General features: G+C 36.8%; 1 protein-coding gene and 1 pseudogene across 6 annotated transcripts in view; one reads left to right on the top strand and one right to left on the bottom strand.

The window, feature by feature from the left end:
* NLK (nemo like kinase) overlaps positions 1-21,060 on the top strand; it is a 177,039-nt gene that overhangs the window by 90,830 nt on the left and 65,149 nt on the right. For all 6 annotated transcript variants that reach the window (XR_007146812.1, XR_007146810.1, XR_007146809.1 and 3 more), the window contains exons 2-3: positions 4,136-4,265; positions 13,660-13,715. Coding sequence is in view for 1 of the 6 variants with exons in the window: in XM_047832568.1 (XP_047688524.1) it covers positions 4,136-4,265; positions 13,660-13,715 (186 nt within the window). In the remaining 5 variants the exon portion in view is untranslated. The remainder of the gene's footprint in view (positions 1-4,135; positions 4,266-13,659; positions 13,716-21,060) is intronic.
* On the bottom strand, positions 2,222-2,319 carry LOC125152312 (uncharacterized; annotated as a pseudogene).

Genomic DNA, 21,060 nt, shown 5'->3' with positions numbered 1-21,060 from the left:
TTCATTATAAATTATTTATTTGCTTTGAATAGTTAAAAACCTGTATCAGAGAAAAAAAAAAAACAAACCTGTATCAGAAACGTGAACTTTAAAACTGCTAACCCATGTGGGGGAAAAATTCTTCACATAAAATAAATGAGGAGCATATAATTTCTTGAAGATTCTTGCTTAGTGTAGCGATAGTGATTTAAAGATGTTGTAATGTAAGGTTCTAGTGTCTCAAAATGTGTCCCCAATAAGTTTCACTCTTGTTTCATTCCAGCCCTTCTACTTTTCTATAATTTAAGCATATTTGAGGCAGTGGCCAGAGTTTCCTGGGATTAAGAGAGCTCTAGAACAAAACAACCACACCAGATCCAAAAAGCTTCCTATTTTGGTTTTGTACTCTTTTGGCTAACTATATTTCTCTGAAGAATGGCTTGTGGATTCTCTGGCTGTTTAAAAAAGTTGAACTTGTATTCCAAACGTAGGAGAAGGACTGATATATATACTCTGGACAGATATAAGAAAGAATTAATTTTTCACAACCCTTAAAACTGTATCTTTAATACACTGTTTGCAGAATCACATGTTGATTTAAAACATAGGAAAGAAATACCTGTTTTAGTGTAACGTGACCGCTCATGAAGATAATCAGGTGAAATGACAGATGCACTGTTTTATTTAGGGCATCCAGTATTCAGTAGAGAAAATAACTGACCAGTAAGTGAATTGTAGATCAAAGGATGCCTCCTTTTTTTCTGAACTGAGGAAAGTTGCCCTAAATGTTAGTTCATTATCTCTACAGCTTCATTAACAAGTACAGTTGGAATAACCAGGGTATTGCAGCAGCAGAGAAACTAAGCACAGCAAGCCTTTCAGTAACAAAGAAAATAAAAGAATTCCTGTGTAACAGGCTTCCACACTTATCTGTGTTCTGTGGTACTGTTTGTGCTGAACTAAAGCATCTGCTACCTCAAGTTAAGAGAGAACAAACTCAACATGGCGTGAAATTACTGCACAGCCATTCACATTCATTAGAGTTATATTGTTACCAGCCACAAGCATGACTGGCTTTTGCATGAATAATAAAATAAAACGCTGCTTTGTGAATTTTGCCTTAAAACATTGCAAGGCACAGTACTAACCTTGAGCCAAGAGTGGGTTTATCTTAGAGCAACTTTCCTTACCGCAGTAGAGTCAGGACCAGTAAGAAGGCCAGCGTTGGAAAGAAGTATTGCTGTCTGAGGCCTCTCTGGAAAGGGCAATGCATTAAATGAGTTCCCTCATTCTTTAAAACTAATAATTGTTGTGTAGGCTAGCTATTTAGAAAGACGCTACAATTATTAAGGTACCATTTGGCAACCACTGTAGTATTAGTTGGTTCAGACAAAAGTTGCCAATGGATACAAAACGGGTCAAAGTTTGATGAGGAGTAGAACAGTGACACAACTAGAAAGGGAAAACATAGTCATTTTGCAGTGTAGCAACCTGACAGACACCTCATCCCAGTGATCAAAGATCACCAGAAATGGGGGAAATTGACATCATGTGCCTCCTAGTGTGATGCACTGAGAAGACATCACTTCTGAGTTATTCCTGTTAAAAATACATAACCTGAATCTCATCATGAGAAAACACTACACAAACCCAAATTGAGGAGCAGTCTGCAAAAAAAACGGGCCTGTCCTCTTCAAAAACGGCAGTGTCATGAAAGACAAAGGAATGCTAAGTAACTATTCTACATAAAAGAAGTCTCAAAAGACATTGACAACTAAGTGCAATGTGTGGTCCAAAATTTTCCTTCCTTGCTATATATCATTGACATTTTTATCTTCTAGTATCTAGTTATAGAAGTGGTGTAGGGGGCGCCTACGCTTCTGACTCTTGATTTCGGCTCAGGTCATGATCGTATGGTTCGCAAGATCGAGGCCTGCGTTGGGCTCTGCGCTGGCAGCATGGAGCCTGCTTGGGATTCTCTTCTCTCTGCCCCCCTTCTGCTTGCACGCTCGCTCTCGCGCGCGTGCTCTCTCTCTCAAAATAAATAAACGTTGAAAAAACAAAGAACTTAAAAATAGAAGAAGTGGTGTGTTAAAAGGAAAAAAATTATTTTTAACAGTCTGAATATATATAATATTATATTCAGTTTCCTTCCTATTTTACTTACCAGGTTTATGTGGATTTTTAGGAGTGTTATGGACTGGGTTTTTGTGGGTTTTTTTGTTTTTTTGTTTTTGTTTTTTTCAAAATGGGACATATGCCTAATTTTCATGTCATCCTTGCACAGGGGCCATGCTAATCTCTTACATTCCAATTTTAGTCTATGTGCTGCCAAAGCAAGCATTGGGTTGGTATTTTTTAAGCAATAGTCAAGAATGTTACGTCTCTTAGTTGAATTACAGTTGAAGCTAGTGAAGACTTAAAAATTATAACTCTTCATTATTTTACCAAATGTTCAGTCATTGGGAGAAAGTAGAGTCCTCATGCTGTTTAACAATACTAGAATGCGCGATTTAAGAGTTTCCATGAGCACGTAGGAAGAGAAGTAGTGATCACTAAGATTAATTTATAAAGTCATGGTATTCATAAAGAAGTTTGTATAGTTTTTAGACAGGTTGGTAGATAATAGGAATGCTTCATTTTCAGGAAGGCAGTTTGATGAGTATCTGATTTCTTGTGGACAATAGGAAGAAATAAACTGAGTGATTATGGTTAATTAAATAAGTAATTAATTTTGAATAATAATTGGATACTGGTCTCATAGGTGGTTTCTAGTATTGTATCTGTTGCAGATCTGTTCTGTCCTGTTCTGAACTTTAATTAAATAACTTGGATAAAGGCATTGATAACCTATAGATCAGACTTTTAAATGAAACAAGTCTGGGAGAAACAGCCAAAGCATTGATGGCTGAAACAGGAACTGAAAGATAATGGTCGCCAAGAATGACAGGGAGGAATCAGCAAAATAAATTTGACAGGAATAAATTCTACAGGGATAGCCAGTCGTAGGTGATGGGTGGTAGGAAAAAAAGCTTTAAGATAATTCATGGGGGCGCCTAGGTGGCTCAGTCGGTTAAACATCTGACTCTTGATTTTGGCTCAGGTCATGATCTCGCAGGTTCCTGAGTTCAAGCCCCAAGTCAGGCTCTGTGCTGAGTGTGGAGCCTATTTGGGATTCTCTCTCTCTCTTTCCCTCTCTTTCTGCCCCTCCCACACTTGCTCTTTCTCTCTCTCTTTCTCAAAAATAAATTAAAAAAAGAGTTTAGAATCCTTTACTGAACTATTAAAAAAAAAAGGTAATTCACAGAAAATCACTTGCAAAATGGCCAATTGGACATATTTTAACAAATTCAGTGCTTTGTTTCCTTTAACTAATTTGATTTAATGTGTATCATTTGGGTTCAGTCAGAAAAATGGAAACCATACTAGTCTGTCAAACATAGGGAAATGTAATTTAGGGAATTGATTTTATAGGTGTTAGAAGACTAAAGGGTAAAAAAGGGAGACACTGAGCGATTAAAAGAAGCTACAGGAGGCAGCTACCATACTAAGAGCCTTTTAAGGGGCAAAAGGGAAGCTACGTAACCTAGAAGCTACAGCCTAAGCTGGCACTCAGACTTCTGAAGAGAGGACACTGTTCAGCTATTGTCCAGCTACTGAAATCCGTATTACTAAAAGATGTCCATTTATATAAGAAGCCAAAATAATTAGATTGTGTTCTTTATGTTGAACTAAACGTGATTAACATGTGAATTAACATCTCTTCCATCTTGAATTTGGTTCTGAAAATAAAGCATAAAACTAATTTGACTTTGGTTTTGTTAATCTGTACCCGCCCCCATTTTTAAAATGGCTTTACCACTAATTAGCCCTCCTACCGGAGATGTATTGCTAAGTGACTCTCAGAAAAAGTGTTTATAAATTTAGAGAAGGATTAAAAAAAAACAAACATGGCAGAAGAATTGGGTGGGCTAAACATTCTCTTTGATTATAGGTGTGTACTTTTTAAAAATCTTCTTTCTCACTGATATCTTAAACATTGTTAAGTGGATTGAGTAGTTTAAGATCAAGATAATTGTCATGCTCTGAAACATTGAAGAACAAAGTTTGGAATTGATTTCTCTTCTCTTCCTCTCCCCAAATATTGCTTCTTTAGGTCAGTAACAGATCCAAGAGATGGAAAGAGAGTAGCACTCAAAAAGATGCCCAACGTCTTCCAGAATCTGGTCTCTTGCAAAAGGGTCTTCCGGGAATTGAAGATGTTGTGTTTTTTTAAACATGATAATGTAAGTGAAATTCCTCTTTGGAATAAAATTTCCTACGCATGCTTAATTGTGTTAATAGAGAGCAAAAGAGAGTTAAAAGGGAACGTGCAAGTTATTAAGGAGTTTGGAAACCTGAGAAAACTTAGACCCTATTTGTAAACAATGACCAAGTTTAAGTGAATTCTAAGATGTATTGACCTACAGATAAATATTAATTAATGTAAAGCAAATGTTACTATTTAGCTGAGGAACTGTACTAATATTTAACATAAAAGAGAGTGTAATATGTAGTCTGAGTGATGTAAGTGGAAATAATTGGCCCCTGATTTTAAATGCTTTATTTATTTGTTTTTAATATTTATTTATTTGTGAGAGAGCTCAAGCAGGTGAGGGGCAGAGAGAGAGGGAGACACAGAGTCTGAAGCGCTCTGGGCTGTTAGCACAGAGCCCGACACGGGGCTTGAACTCAGAAACCACGAGATCATGACCTGAGCCAAAGCCAGATGCTTAGCCGACTAAGCCACCCAGGCAGCCCTTTAAATGCTTTATTTTTAACCTTTAATATTTTTAATCAGATTAACTTAAAGATGTAGGAAAAGTTTCTTCTCTTAAAAAACCATATAGCTGTTAAAGTAACATAGGTTAGCTTATTTATGGCTATATTTAAAATTGTCACGACTCATGAGTGAATAGAATCATTGTGGTTTGAGAGATCGCTTCTCCTCAACTAATCCTGAATTAAACATTTGATACATGTAAAATTTACCTGGGGATATTAGCATTGGACTTTTAAGTTTTCAATTTCACGTGAAAAAAACTGCCTTACATTCTGCATTTGGTTTTCAGCTTACGTTATTTTAATTGCTAACAGAAAAACTTTATCAGAAATACAATAATTTCTTGTGAGTCTGACTGCTCGTTTGCACAGGAACCTTTAGAACTTTGGCCAAAGTGTAGGTCTCATTTTAAGAGGAAAATGTTAAAAAGTTTGAGGTGTTTGGTAAAACTAGGAATATCAAACAAATATATTTATTTGAAACTCCTTGCTTGGGCATATTTCATTTTGTTGATGACTTCTCTTGAAATCCGTTTTCCTTAAACTTTTTAAAAAAGTTATTGCTGTCTTTCAGTCAGTTGGAACTGCCTAAAAATGTGTTTGTTTCAGTGACTTTCAAAATACCACTTTTATGACTTGTTCCTCAAATTTTGTAAGTAATTTAGAATTATGTCTAGTGCTTGCTTATTTATTTCTCGACTTTGAGTCCCACCCCAACATCAAAGAGTACAAACCCTTATTTACATTGCTAGAAACTCAAGTAAAGGTATCCGTGGTGAAGAAATTTTTTGAAGGAGGCATTAGGAATTTGCTTACTAAGGATTTCAATGGGTTATTACACTCAGACCTATCTTAGCTTCTTTTACAAAGGAAGGATGGTGCATAGTTTCCTATCTATATATATTGGTATCTTTGCTCATGCATGACTCATTGCTATAGAGTCAAAGGTAGTGTTAGGGAGTCGTGTAAGAAAAGAAACTAAATTTTAAAAAACTTCTTGTGTGTGTGCTGACTTTTTTCATTTTTTAAAATGTTTATTTTGAGAGAGTGTGAGCACAGGGGAGAGGCAGAGAGAGAGAGACAGAGAGAGAGAGAGAGAGAATCCCAAGCAGGCTCCACCCTGTCAGCAGAGCCCAACATGAGGCTCACTCTCACAACTGTGAGATTATGACCTGAGCTGAAATTCACAGTCAGTCGTTTAACTGACTGAGCCAGCCAGGCGCCCCAAAACAAACTGAATTCTTGAAAATCATACCTATTAAAACATAGCAACCAATTGGAGCTCCTGAGCTCTATGATAAGAGAGTGCTCGTGACTTCTGTAGGAATATTCAAAAGTGAGACAGACAATTGGAGCTGAAGATGGCATGGCACCACTATTTTCTACATGAATTTATGCTACGTTCCAAGATCTATCTCCAAAAGCATCTCAGGGCCGCACACCTGGTATGTGTGGAATGCCAGTCTGAGGCAACTGGTGTTTGATGTAGTTAAGGCAACAAATGTTTATTAATTGTGTCCCATATAGAGGCAGTACTAGGTCACATGGAGGATACAGAAAAAGTTTAAAATACCCTTTTTTGAGGGATCAGGTATTTAACACTTGTTGCTATGTGTCAGGATGTATGCTAGATGCTTTCCATACATTAATTCATTTAATCCTTAACAATCTTGTCAGAGAGTGCTTGTTATCCCTACTTTGCAGAGGAGGAAACCAAAGTTTCGAGTTAAATAACTTGCTCAAGGTCAGGGTGACACAAGATTGGAGTCGAAGTTTGTCTTGCTTCAGAGCCCATGTTCATTAATTCAACAAACATTTATTCTGCATATCCTATATTCCTAAACTACTTTAGCTTCTAGGGCTTTCTACCCTTAAGGAGTTTAGTAATGTGATAAATACTATGATTACAGTGCTTTGGGAGGACTGCCTGCGTGGTTAAGCATTAATGCAAGACAGTCTGTGTTCTGTGAGTGGCAAAAAGCTAGGCAACCAGACCTAGAAGTATATTATAATCACCAAGGTGATCCTTAAAAAGCAGATTCATGGGTCTCATCCCAGACCCACTAAATTAGAATCTCTGGGGTTGAGGCCCAAGGAGCTGCAGTTTTTAAAGCTCATGTGAATGCTGCCACACAGCATTATGCTACCATAATATTAAGAAAAAGAGAAATTGTTGTGAGCTTAGAAGCTCAAATATGCTTTAAACGTGGTGGAGGTAAACTTTAAGATGAGCCTTTTGAGATTAAGATTTGATTGAAAGAAGAGGAAAGGAATGCCATGATGAAAATGGCATTTAGAAAGATTAACCTGGCCACTGTAGGAAGGTTGGATTTTAATTTGTGTGTCTTTTAATGTGTCAGGGACTAGCTACAAAGCCCTGGAGGCTTTGGATTTTCTTTTGAACAGAACCTTCAAAGTCACTATATCAGGGATGCCTGGCTGGCTCAGTCAGAAGAGCATGCAACTAACTCTTGATCTCGGGGTTGTGAGTTCAAGCCCCACGTTGGGCATAGAGCTTACTTTAAAAAAAAAAAAAAAGTCACATATGAAATTCATTGATTTTAGGTGATCTGATTGAGATACACACACACACACACACACACACTTTTTTTCTTAAAGTACAGGTGGTTCATTGTCTTAAAGATAGATTCACCTTGATGTAGCAACTTAGGGAAACATTAATGGGTTTAACTTTCTAAAGATTGTTGTTTAGGCTTATCACTAGAGTCTAGGCAGAATCTGAACTGTTATAAAATCTGGCAAAAATATTCTCTATTTCACCCACCTATGCACTGGTGCGCATGTACATGAATGACATAATTGTCGTATTACTATCATGGAAAGGGCATGATTGAGTTTTTCAATTTTGTACTCCTTTGAGAATCTGATGAAAACTGTGAATCCTCTTTTGGAACAATGCACATACACAGAATATTTATGTAATTTGAGGCTTTCACTAGTCCTCTAAAGCCCATTCAGAGCCCCCTTAGGGTCCATTGATTCCTGGGAAGATCCCCAGCAATACAAATCTGGGGCTTTTTCTTGTCCTTAGGCAATACCACTAAGTATGCAGTAGGCTGGCAGTCTCTTTGAAGAATGAGTAAGTAAGTGAAAGTGACAGCAAAAAAAGAAATCTCTGAGTCTGGAATGATAACCTCAGTGATCTCTCTCTTGGAGTTACTTTTTCCCAGTCTTTTAGTTCTGGAGTATTCTTGAGGGATAGAAAAGACAAAGAGGAGGTAGTGGAGGCAAAGAAGACTGATTTGTTTTTCTTTGTATAATCTGACCTAACTCAGGGCCTCGGGTTCATAAGTAGGGTAAAGAATCATACCAGTGTGGGACCAGTAGGACCCTTCTCTAAATGTAGACATGCTGTTTAGCTGTAGACATTATTAATGCTAGTATTTCTGTTACTGAGGAGTGAAAAGCCAAAGCATGCTGTAGACTGGATTACTTTGCAGTGGATTTGGAAAATTTTGTTTGCTGTCTGCCTAAAATTTGTGGTTCTGGGCAGATTCTTAATGTATTTAAAATAACACATTCTCTTGTGTCCATGAATTAGAAAACTCAGTTTGGTTAATCTGCATGTTCTCCCGACACTGACTATATATTCAATGTAATCCCCGTCAAAAACCCAGCAGGGTTTGTATGTATGAGTGTGAGGAAATTGACAAATATTCTAAAGTTTATAGAGATTGAAAAGGCCTAAAATACTCAAGATCGTCTTGAAGAAGTTGAACAAAGTCTGTTCCACAACAAATATGTAAATTAATTAAAAGTAAATTGTAGACTTAAATGTGAAAGGTAAAATAATAAAGTTTCTGTAATAAAACAGGAAAATATCTTCTCAAGACTTTGAGATAAAGATTTCTTAATGAGGCAAGTAAAGCATTAACCATTTAAAAAAAAAAAAAATGGCTAAACTGGACACCATTGACCTTAAAAATTAATGCTCATCAAAAGTTGAAGAGAATGAAAAGACAGACCTCAGACATATATTCAACAAAAAACTTGTTTTCAGAATATATTATGTAATAGACAACTATAAATATTTAGCATTTGAGAAGACCATTAGAAATAAATATTTTACTTGACATTTTTTGGACTGCAAATTCTGTATCTAAACATCACATATCTTATAAATTTTTTTTTAATGTTTATTTATTATTGAGAAACAGAGCATGAGCAGGGGAGGGGTAGAGAGAAGGGGAGACACAGAATCGGAAGTAGGCTCCAGGCTCTGAGCTGTCAACACAGAGCCCGACGTGGGGCTTGAACTCAAAAATCGCGAGATCATGACCTGAGCCGAAGTCAGATGCTTAACCAACTGAGCCACCCAGGCGCCCCATAAACATCACATCTCTTAAAAAGAGCTTCTACAGATCAAGAGTTTTTGCCCATTAGTAAAAGACTTAAGAATTTCACAAAAGAGGATAAGCAATGGCTAATAAGCATATGACAAAGTGTTCAAAGTCGTTAGTCATCAGAGAAAGGTAAATTAAACCATGATGAGATATTAATATACCCACCAGATTGGCTAAAATCAAAAAGACTGAAAATACCTAGTGTTGACAAGAATGTAAATCAGCTGAAGTTCTTAACATTGCTGGTAAGAGTATAAATTTGTAAAACCACTTGGGAAAACTGGCAGTTTCTACTAAAGCTAAACACACATCTACCCAGTGATCCAGCAGTTATACTCCTTGGTATACTCAGGACAAACCACATGTCCACCAAAAGACATGGACGAGAGTATTCATGGCTGCTTTATTCATAATACCTAGAAATTGGAAACAACCCAAATGTCTGCTGGCAGTACTCTGGATAAGTACATTGTGTTATATTCCACTCACACAATGGTGTACTACACATCAATAAAAAGGGTGAACCATTGATCCACACATCAACAGGGATGAATTTCATAGACATAACAGTAAATGACAAAAGTCATAAACAAAAGTGGAAACATGATGGTGGAAAATTAGTGATCACCAAGCTCTGCCATCTACATTTGACAGACGTAGAGCTTGCCTTTGCCGTCTTCAGGGCACTTTGGAAAGGAGAACTGAGATTTGAGTCATTCTTTATGATTTAATTTGTATAAAAGTTCAAGGATAGGCAAAACGAGTCTGTGGTGATAGAAACGAAAATGGTGGTGACCTCTGAGCAGGGGTGGGTTTTGACTAGAAAGGAACAAGAGGACCTTCTGAGATGTTGAAATGCTTAACTTCTTGATCAGATTTTAACCGTGGAGTAAAAATTCATCATATTACATACTTTGTGTAAAATTAATCAAATTATACACTTAGGATTTTCATACTTTATATGAATAAGTCTATTAAAAATAATAGTAATTACATAGTCACCACCTTAAAGAACTTAAAATCTGCTGGGGGGTGAGAATGGGGAAGGGAAAATTCCTTTGCTTAAACATGGGATTTAATGAAGAGTTAAATATCTAGTTTTTATGATCTTAAATAGATGAGGATTATTCATAGCAGTTTTATTGATAAAGGACTAAGAAAAAGAAGCCATGTACACCTCATGTAACCAATGTATAGTAAATCTTAACATCACAGGTTAAAATTCTAAAAAACAGCCACTATAATGGGCTTTTGTCAAGTTCTTAAAAGATCTGAGAAATGTGCTGAGACACTGTTTGGTAATGCCCATTATTTAAGGATGTATTTTAGTTCATTTTTAATTAGACAAGTCTGCTTACCTTTTTTTTTTTTTTTTTTTTTGTATTTGAGATCCTTTGAAGAGTTGGTGGTATTTTGGGATACTTTGACTCTTTACAAGTCAAAGTCTTTACAAGCGTCCTCCTATTTAACATCATAAGGCTAATCCCACACACTTTATTCCCACAAATAATAGTGGGGTTATAGAGGGACTCGGGCTATTTATATAGGGAATCAGGCATGAAGTCTGGAGTTTGAAACTGCTACTATTCCTTCTCACTTATTTACATCACTTCTGAGATTCCTGGATCATTTCTGCTTATTTAAGCATTGTTTTTGACCCCTGGAAATAACAGTGGATGCCGTTTTCTGATAAGCATTTTGAGATAAAATAACGGTAATATAAAAAACAGGAGTTTAAAAAATTCCAAGCAGAGTTTAAAATATTGTATCTTTGAAGCTAACAATCCCAGCTAAATGCTTTAGTGCAAATGTCTAACCCTGTTTTATATGGCTTTTCTACAAAAAGCCTCATCAAATCTGGAATAAGAAAGCCTCATTCTTCTCCATCAGGCTTTAAAATGTATGGTTGTCACTTTCTCTAGATAACCTCTAATTATAGCAGATAGATTTGAAGTGTAAAATAGCTTTGTCTAATGGACGCTGTCACTCATTGCATTCTGCTTTCCCCCAAGACAGAATGTATTTGTTCAGATACAGAGCTGAGAGTCCGAAAGATGTCAAGTAAAACACTAATTTCTAACTGTCGTCTTCAAGCATCATCAAATATTCATGTTAAAAATTGTTCTATCACATAATGAGAAATGAATTTGCGTGAATTTGTGACACTAGCTAATTATAGGGTTTTAAACTTATAGGAATGAAATAATTTATCTTTCATATGATAAAAATTATGTTTTGAAGAAACTGGAAAATCTGTTATCTTTCATCTGTACCAAGATTCTAAGTATAAACATTTTAATTCAGAAAGGAAAGATCAAGATTCTTTATAAAACATATTAACTATTTTCAAACTTTTAAGTGTAACTGGCTTTAAAGTGTGAGTAAAGACTTTTTCATTACAGGAGGTTTTAGTTTACATTTAGAATTTTAAAGTGACAAATGCTTGGCTGAGAAAAAAAACCAATGAGCAGAGTTTCTTCCACATATAAATTGCAAGGGGAAAAGAAAAAGAGGAGAAATCTGTAGGTTAAAACTTAAAACACAAATCAACCATCATATGTAAATCTTATTTAGCTCCTGATTTAGACTAGAAAACTTTAAGAAAGAAAAGAAAATTAGAAATTTGAGGACTGGATGTTTGCTGGTATTAAAAAGCATAACATTTTTAGATCTGATAGTTGTATTTTTGAAAAGTTTTTGTCTTTGGGCCACCTGGGTGGCTCAGTTGGTTAAGCGCCCAACTTCAGCTCAGGTCACGATCTCCCAGTTTGTGAGTTTGAGCCCCACATTGGTCTCTCTGCACTCCCCCAACTCTCACGTGCACTTTATCTCTCTCTCAAAATAAACATTTTTTAGAAATCTAAAAAAATAGGGGTGCCTGGGTGGCTCAGTCAGTTAAGCATCAGACTTCAGCTCAGAGCATGATCTCATGGTTCTTGAGTTTGAGCCCCACATCAGGCTCTGTACTGACGGCTTGGAACCTGGAGCCTGTTTCAGATTGTGTGTCTCCTTATCTGCCCCTCCCCCACTCGTGCTCGCACGCACTCTCTCTCTCTCAAAAATAAGAATTAAAAAAAATTGTTTTTTTAATCTAAAAAAATAAAATAAAAAGTTTTTGTCTTTTAGTGGTACTGATAATATGGCTGAAATAGGTCTGGTATTTGCATCAGAATTACGTAGGGAGAGTAGAAGATAAAGACAGATGAAACAAGAATGGCCATATGTAGAAACTAAGGCCGGGTATTGATTCCATGAGCATTCTTGATACTATTCTGTGCAGTTTTAAATATTTGAAATTCTCCATAATAAAAAAATTGTTTTTCTTAAAAAATTTGTACCACGCAATTTATTTCCCGTTTTTTGGTTTTTGTTTTTTTTTGTATTGGTAACCATGAATTTTATTTTGTGGACATCTACTGTGGCATGCATCTGTACAAACCTTTTAGGCAGTGACAATTTATTTCCTGTTAAATAACTTCTACATCCTTTGAGCCTGGTATTTCTCATTAGTTAGATAGGTTCAGATTCTTAAGTGTGACATCATAGATGGGACTTACAAGAATAGCTGGACAGCTGGTAGGGGAAGAAAGCCTATTTGTTATGTTTCAAAGGCAGAAGTGACATTGGTAGTATGCTGCTTTTATAAAGGACTTGAATTTCAGATGCCTTAAAGTCTTTTTTCCACCCTGGTGTCTTCTTTTTTTGTACTTGGAATAAAATCCAAAATGCTTAACAAAATTTAAAGCGATTCTATATGATATATCCCCTGCCTTCCTCTTCTGTTTTATCCCAGTCTATTTTCCTCCCACCCTCTATGTTCCGTAAGCACTGGCATTTCTGTTTCTAGAATTTGTCTGGTTCCTTCTTGCTGAATTCAGTGCCTTTATATTACCTACTCATTGCCTGACCAACTCCTATTCAGCCTTCAACTCTTAGCGTTAAACTCAAGGGAAACTTTTTCTCCCCATTCCTCTGGACTTTTTCTCTTCAAATAATAGATGTCATAATTACATAGTTGTGTAACTGTTTGCTTGCTTGCTTGTTTGTTTAATGCTTTCCTCTCCACTTATCATGAGAGCAGGGATGATACTCAGTATAACTGGAGGGCCTACCCCTATGCCTGCCAGGTAGAATGTACTTAGTAAACATTTTTTTGAACAGAGGAATAAAGAAATGAATGGTAGGTATGGCTCCTCATGCTCTTAGAGCAACACTGGTTGTTAAAAATAGGGCATTTCTTTTCACCACACTCTCCGTGAAGGGGTCTGGTAGCTCATTTTAGTTGAGATTGAAGTATCTTTTACATGATAAGTTTACAAACCCATCTTAATATTCAGGACTGTTTCTTGACTGGCAAATTTAGTTAATCTCAGTGGACAATCGTAACTAAGTCTTAAGTCATTAAAGAGTTAATAGTATTTACTTGCATTTATGTCATTTTGCTTCCTTTTTAGTTCTCTAAATTTGACTTTTTTTTTTTTTTTCCTTTTCTTAGGTACTCTCTGCCCTTGACATACTCCAACCTCCACACATTGACTATTTTGAAGAAATGTATCCTAACCAGGGAATGTGAAAGAAGGGGACAATTTTTTATTAATTTGTTCTTCTAGCTCCTTTTGGGGTTCATGCTTTAAGGCGTATAAAATCTCATCCTTGCAAAGGTGGTTGAGTACCTGGAACCAGGTAATTTTGAAATCCCAAGTATCTGACAGAGAGCAGTATTATCAATATATCCTGAACGGTGATACCATAAAACAGTACTTAATCTCCACACAGCCTTATGAGATAGGTTATTACCATCCCCATTTTGCAGATGAAACCAGTGAGGCAGCTGTGTTGTGTGGAACTCAAGAAAGTGCTCTTGTTGCTATATAACAACTGCCTGTCAGTTAAGAAGATACTACTGCCTTTTTTTTCTGCAACTTGGGGTAAGGTGAAAATTAAAGAGATAATGTAAGTCCGATGTCCCAAGTTCTTTGGAATGTGGTGGTGGTGGTACTGGTGATAGTCATAACTTACAAAAGTTTTTATCATATGAGTTTATTTAATCCCTATGACAACCATCTGGGAAAGATAGGATTCTTCCCACTTTACAGAAAAGGAAATTGAGGCACCAAAGATTTAAAAACAAAACAAAACAAAAAAAAAACTTGACCAAGATCACAGAGCTAGTAAATATTGAGACTGAGGTTCAATTCCAGACAGTCTGACTCTGTGGTCTTTATTTCAACTCCTACCTATATGATACTCTCAGGATAGAGGCATTAACATTATATTACTACTGTTAACGTGTAAAAATAGTATGTCAGGTATCATGGATAATAATAAACTGTAAAATAATGCCTAGTTATAGCTCCGGGGACTGTGCATGGAAAAAAAAAAAATTGGGACATAGGTTAGCCCTAGGCAAAGCATCACCATTTACCATTCTGCATGTAACTTGGTAAAACTTTAAGTGAAAGACAGGGAATCCTAAATCCTTGAATTCGGTGAGCTTGTGATAGTGCAATTTATTCACTTTAGGCTTTTAATTAACACCAGGCCTATGACTTAGAATGGAAACCAGTATAAAAGCATGATACTTTTTCTGACTTAGCAGTGAGATAAAAATTTCATTCTTACACAGGTGGCAGGTAATTCTGTACTAGACAATTGTCTTTGATAATTTCCTTAGTAACTGGGACCAGTTAAGAACTTCCCTAAGGGAAAGAGAATGGCTGAGCTGACTGGGGAATTGGGAAACATTATGAAGTGATAGAATTGTCATCGATCACCACTGCTGGGATGTTTTGATCTGATAAACCAAAAGCTCTTGAATGCTGTAATCTTCGGTGTTGCTTCAACCCACAGATCTTTTATGGAACTAACAAAAGCTTAACTCAGTGGACTTGGGGTGCTCCAACCCTGAACACTCCAAAGAAAGGACTGGGCCTTGACCAGCTCCTGGCTGATAAGAGTGTCCTTGTATACCTGAGATCTTGAGCCAGGTTGGATGGTTCTGACATATGCTTTTTTAAAAAGTACAGAATTATCCTAAGGATAGATGACTTGAGAATGTATGTTCTTTTTTCCTCAGCTACAGATCAGTAGTAGCAACTGTGGAGAAAGCATTGATGATTCCATTTCATAGACTTCCTGAAATTACCCAGCTCCTCGCTGAAGAAGAGAACTAGTGGGAGTGGGGCCATACTTGTGTCATTCATCAGAAGTAACTTCTGTACCTGGTCAGGAGTCACCTACTTTATCCTTTTAGTTAGCGGGAAAGGAGCCTACTTATTAGAAGGCATTCCTATGAATGTGTAATGCTATTTCTGCCTGTTTGGAAATGAGGTTGCTGACAACAAACCTTGAAATTAGAAGAAATCTTTATTAAATAAGAATTTTATTGTATTATAGGTTGTGTCACGGGTCCCCAAGATCACCCTCGGGTTCCATGATTTGCTGAAAGGAACTCACAGGATCCAGGAAGGATCTACTTGGCTACAGTTTATTACAGCAAAATGATACAGATTAAATCAGCAAAGGAGTAAGGTATACAGGCAGAGTCCAGGAGAAACCAGGCACAAAGTTCCAGTTGTCCTCCCAGAATTGTACAGATCTTGCTTAATTCTCCCAGCAACAATGAATGACAGTACAGGCAAATGTTGTCAACCAGAGAAGCTCACCAGATCCTTAGTGTCCAGGGCTTTTATTGGAGGTCAGTCAGGTGGGCCTAGAGCAGGCACAGGGCTGACCTTAGCTGCTCAGTCTCCAGCCCTCTTCCTTTTTCCCCCACCCAGAGGTTAAACTAATACAGCTGCCCCAAGGCCCCAGGCAAACAAAAACAGGTGTCACCATAAATCACATTGTTAGCATAAACTATCTGGTGTGACCAAAGCCCCAGGTATACTAAGATGCTCTTATGAGGCAGGATATTGCAAGACCTCAAAGGTTATTTCCCAGGAGCTGGTCATGAGCTAGTCCTAAAGACTTTTGGGACGTATAGGATTTGGGGACCCCAGATCTCTGCTGAGTTAACACTTTATTGCACATAAGCCATCTGTGGGGAAAGAACGTGTTCAAATAAGATAATTGGCATGTATGGATATATTTAATAAAATGCCAGGTATATTAGATTCTCTTCACTGAACACTTAGCTAATTCATAATATTCATTTTTTGTCTTACAGTTTAAGCATGAATTGTTTATATCGGGCATTAATTTTTTTTGTACTTGGGTTTGTCATTCTTTTAAAAACCTTCTGTGTGCTTCTGTAAGCTAGTGGTTCTCAATCATTCATCATTATTGACCATAATTGGACTCTGGGAGATCCTTGAATCATTATTATTTAAGATCCTTGCAGAGCAGAGGAAAAGTTAGCATAGTTATGGTTTAAAACCATGAGTGACATGGAGTGCCTGGGTGGCTCAGTTGGTTGAGGGTCTGACTTTGGCTCAGGTCATGATCTCCAGGTTTGTGAGTTTGAGCCCCGCCCGCGTCAGGCTCTGTGCTGACAGCTCAGAGCCTGGAGCCTCCTTTGGATTCTATGTCTCCCTCTTTCTCTGCCCCTCCCGCAATCATGCTCTGCCTTTCTCTCTGTCTCTCTCTCTGTCTCTCTCTCAATAATACAATAAATAAATGTTAAAAAATTTTTTTTCTAAACTATGAGTGACATAGATAGTATAGTACCTGTTGGTGGCTAATTTCAGCCCATTTCATTAGTTGGCAGAATGTTTCTGTGAAATTTCTCTCTCCGGAATTGTTCATGAATGTTTAAAAGTCTTTGCTGTAAAATATTTGCGGAACCATCTGGTGTACCATTTACTTAAATGTTTTAATTTATTTTTTTAAGGTTTTCTTTTTTTTTTCTTTCTTTTTTTTTTTTTTTTTTAGTAATCTCTACACCCCATGTGGGGCTTGAACTCACAACCCTGAAATCAAGAGTCACGTACCTCCAACTGAGCCAGCCAGGTGCTCCTAAAAGTTTTACTTTTTTATTTAATTTTTTACCTTCAAGTTAAAAAATTGACACCTGTTGCTTTCATTGTAATTAGTTGGCTACGGAAGAATCTTTCAAACCTAAACCTCACTTATTCTTGTTTCCTGTTTAATTTTTAGCTATATGTAGAATCATGCACAGAATAGAGGTGTTTTCCAGTGGTGGTGCTATTTGGAAAACACTGAATCCTTTTACATAAAAAGGAGTCATTCCTGTAGCTGCCCCAGGATTATAAAGACTCTTAGGAAGGCATGACTTAGCCTGGAGTACAGGATACTAAAAATCTGTGTTTTCGAAGAGCTAGTAAATGGAAATATAAGAAATGCCTTAATTATATATAAGCTCTACTTTCGGTGACTCTTTTAATATCAGTATGAAGTTTTTGTTGTAGCCAAAGCAAAAAAAAATTCCTTCTGTTTCCTTCTGAAAAATAAGAAACCTTACTACCAAAACACAAAAATATTGAAGATTAATAATATCTCAAGCTAGTATTTGATTTCAGCTTAATGTATTATTCATCTGTGTCAGCAGCTCCCTCTGTAGTATCTGAAAAACATGGCATACGCATTACACATGGTTTTAGACATTTTTTTTTAATTGGAGGATTGTGTCTTTGCAGATTTTAGAATGGATAATATTTTGAGTTTTAAATGTATGATCATGGAATTGTGCTTTGAAGATACTTTTTGAGGTCTGTTTGAGGCTCTGTCATTTTAGGTAAGTTCTTAGTATGTTGCTATGCATCTAATGGATGTTTTATTATTTAAAGTTGATAAAGGAATCAGTTCATAGAGTCAGAAGTATATATTTATCATATTATAATTTAATCTTCCACTGTACATACAGAGCCACATCATTGCACTTTTTTCTAAGATTAAAAACTTGGGATGTTATGTTGCATAGGTAACTGTTAGTACAGAAACATTTTAAATTAGAAGATCTCTTTGAATAGTTCATATCATTTTAGAAAATCTGAGGTCTATGAACATTTTGATGTAATCAGATATATAATAAGAGTATAAGCATATACTGTTATGCAGTTAATCCTGTTTTTTCCTGAAACTGTGAAAAAGTGATGACATCAGTGCCCACCAAAAATTTGGCCTGAGTTTTCAAAGACCATGCATCTTTAGATAGCTCCTTAAGCAACTTTGAAAAAGACAATGTCTGGACTGTAACTGTTTACAAATCTACCTACAGGATGCAACAGATTTAGCATGAATCATATATGGAAGGAACAATAAATTCTACCATGATCTCTGCATCTTGTAGCTTTTCTGTTTTCGTATTTTTAAAATCTAATAATTAAGAAAAGTTCTGTATTTTTTTAACTGAACTTTTAGCCGTTAAAGGATTGCATTATTCATTTTGCACTTTGAGTTTCTATTTGGAAACCTGTATGAAAACACTTCGGCACTTAATTACTTTGAGCCTACTGAAATTTAACCCAAGAGAAACCAGTTGTAATTATTTGATTGAAAATCATTATTTATCGTCCTTCAGTCAGGAATCTGAATTGTATACATAAACATGCCCTTTCCTAGAAAGTACTGGATGCCTGCTGGATTGGAAATAAAAATTTGGCTTGCTTTGGGAAAAGTTTATTTTGAACTTGACACATAATGAAACATTATCTTAGTGTTTTACGGAGGAGAATATGGGCAGAGCAGGTTATCTGCATTCGAAGCAATTTCGGCCTAAAACCAGTGGAAAGGAGCAGTCTAATAGGGTGTCCATGTGTCCTGGTTTGCAAGGATTCCCGGATTTTACCTGATGTCCTCGTATAATTATTAATTAACAAGTTCCTCCTTTTACTTTCACAAGTGTCCCTATTTGGATAATAGGTTTGGCTTATGCAGGCATTGTTTGAACAGGAATCTCTTGTCATAAATGCAGCGAGGGAGCCTACATGCCCATTTGACCAGTTGAGAACCCTTGGTAGGAGTAATGTAGTTTTGGGCTCCCAGATGCAGTCATTCAATTTTAACTGACAGTATTTGTATACTGTATTTTATAGGAACATTTTGTAATTTAAAGAATACACAATACATGATTGCTTGGTGTTGTGAAACAGCTCTATAACCCGCAGAGAATCTTAGGAGTCTGTGAAGAGCTAAGAACAAACAAAATGAAATATGTATTTGCATATGTAAGTGCACTCTTACTCTGCATCAGACAGTACCAGCAAGGACCAGAAATCTGCATCCTAGGAGCTTTGAAGATTCTCATATTGTTAGAATTCCCTCTTCATTTATTCCGTAAACAAAAACATCAACTATGTGCCTAGAACCAGAAATTTTTTTTCTGTTTTGCTCACTGTTGTGTTCCCAGCTCTTAGAACAATGCCTGACATATAGTAGGTGCTAAATAAGTGTTTGTTAATTGAACGAATAAAATAGTCTCTTAGTGGAAACTAAAAAGTTCCCAAGCTGAATTGCTTGAAAAGCATTTAATGATTTAAAACAAAAACAAAACCTGATGCTTTTACCCACTGTCACCAATTCTGGCTCCTTACCTCTGAAGCCCAAAAGGGAAAATAAAGGAAAAGTTAGCAGAACAATCCAGCTGAATTCCTGACTTTAATTGCCACTTAGTATCTAGTCAGCCTTATTTATTCATTCAGCCAAATAATTAACACTACTTTGGTTTTTTAAGAAAAAAATTTTAATGTTTATTTATTTTTGAGAGAGAGAGAGAGATACAGTGTGAGCAGGGGAGGGCCAGAGAGAGAGGGAGACAAGAATCCGAAGCAGGCTCCTGTGCTGACAGCTCAGAGCCCAGTGTGGGCCTCCAGCCCACAAACCACAAGATCATGACCTGAGTCGAAGTCAGATGCCCAACTAACTGAGCCACCCAGGCACCCCTAGCACTACCTTTTACATAATAACATTGTACCAATCTCTGTGGAAGGTGCAAAGATGAATCGTGTATTTGTTTAATTTTTTTTTTTCATTTAGTGTACCAGGCACTGTTCTAAATACTTGACCCTTATCTCCATTTTACAGATGAAGAAACTGTAGCTCAGAGAGGTAAATAACTCATCCAGGTTCACTTAGAAATGACGGAGCTGGGATTTGAACCCATATTGACTGGTCTTAATGGGCCGGGAGTGCTCTTAACTCAGTGCTGCCCTCTAGCGCTTTCCTTAAAAGGAAATATAGTCTGTGGAGTGAGATAAGATATAAAGAAATAACCATCAGATGTGGTAGAAAGTGCCAAAAGAATATGGATAGGTGGTGTGGAACTGTAAAAGAAGAGATTGCTTCAGGCAGAAAAAAACAGTAAGACTTAATGGAGAAAATGACATTTCAGACAAATTTTGAAAGATGCGGATTTGGACAGGTAGCATTGAGATGGATGGATATTCCAGATGGAGAGACTAAGTTCAGGAGTATCATTTAGGGAATGGCAAATCATCCAGCTGGCTAGAGTTTAGCATGCATAAATAATGAAAAACTAAGCTAGTTGGGGCAAATCATGGAGGGCCTTGAATGTTGAACTAAGAAAATTCATCTGTATTCAGTAGGCATTGGACGGCACAATGAAAGATTTTTGTGATGCGGAATGACAGAGTCAGAAGTGCTCTTTATAAACTTAACAAAGAGTTTCTGTTTGGGATCATGAGAAAGTTCTAGAATTAGATAGTGGTGATAGTTGCACAACATTGTGAATGTAATGCCATGGAATTGTGCATGTAAAAATGGTTAAAATGGTAAATTTTATGTGTAGAGGCCACTTTTAGACAACAGGCTTGAGCAATGGAAACTTGATCAAGGCAGAAGGGCTGACAGCGACTGCCTGCCTGAATACAGACAGGCCCATCAGGCAACCCACCTCCAAATACCCAAAGGCACTGACCAATGGATTACTAACAACCAGGCACAGTTACCCAAAAGGAAAATTCCATAGTCCCCATAC

This window comes from Prionailurus viverrinus, chromosome E1, assembly GCF_022837055.1.
Source record: "Prionailurus viverrinus isolate Anna chromosome E1, UM_Priviv_1.0, whole genome shotgun sequence".
Lineage (NCBI taxonomy): Eukaryota > Metazoa > Chordata > Mammalia > Carnivora > Felidae > Prionailurus > Prionailurus viverrinus.
This window is presented reverse-complemented; position numbering and strand designations above follow the sequence as displayed.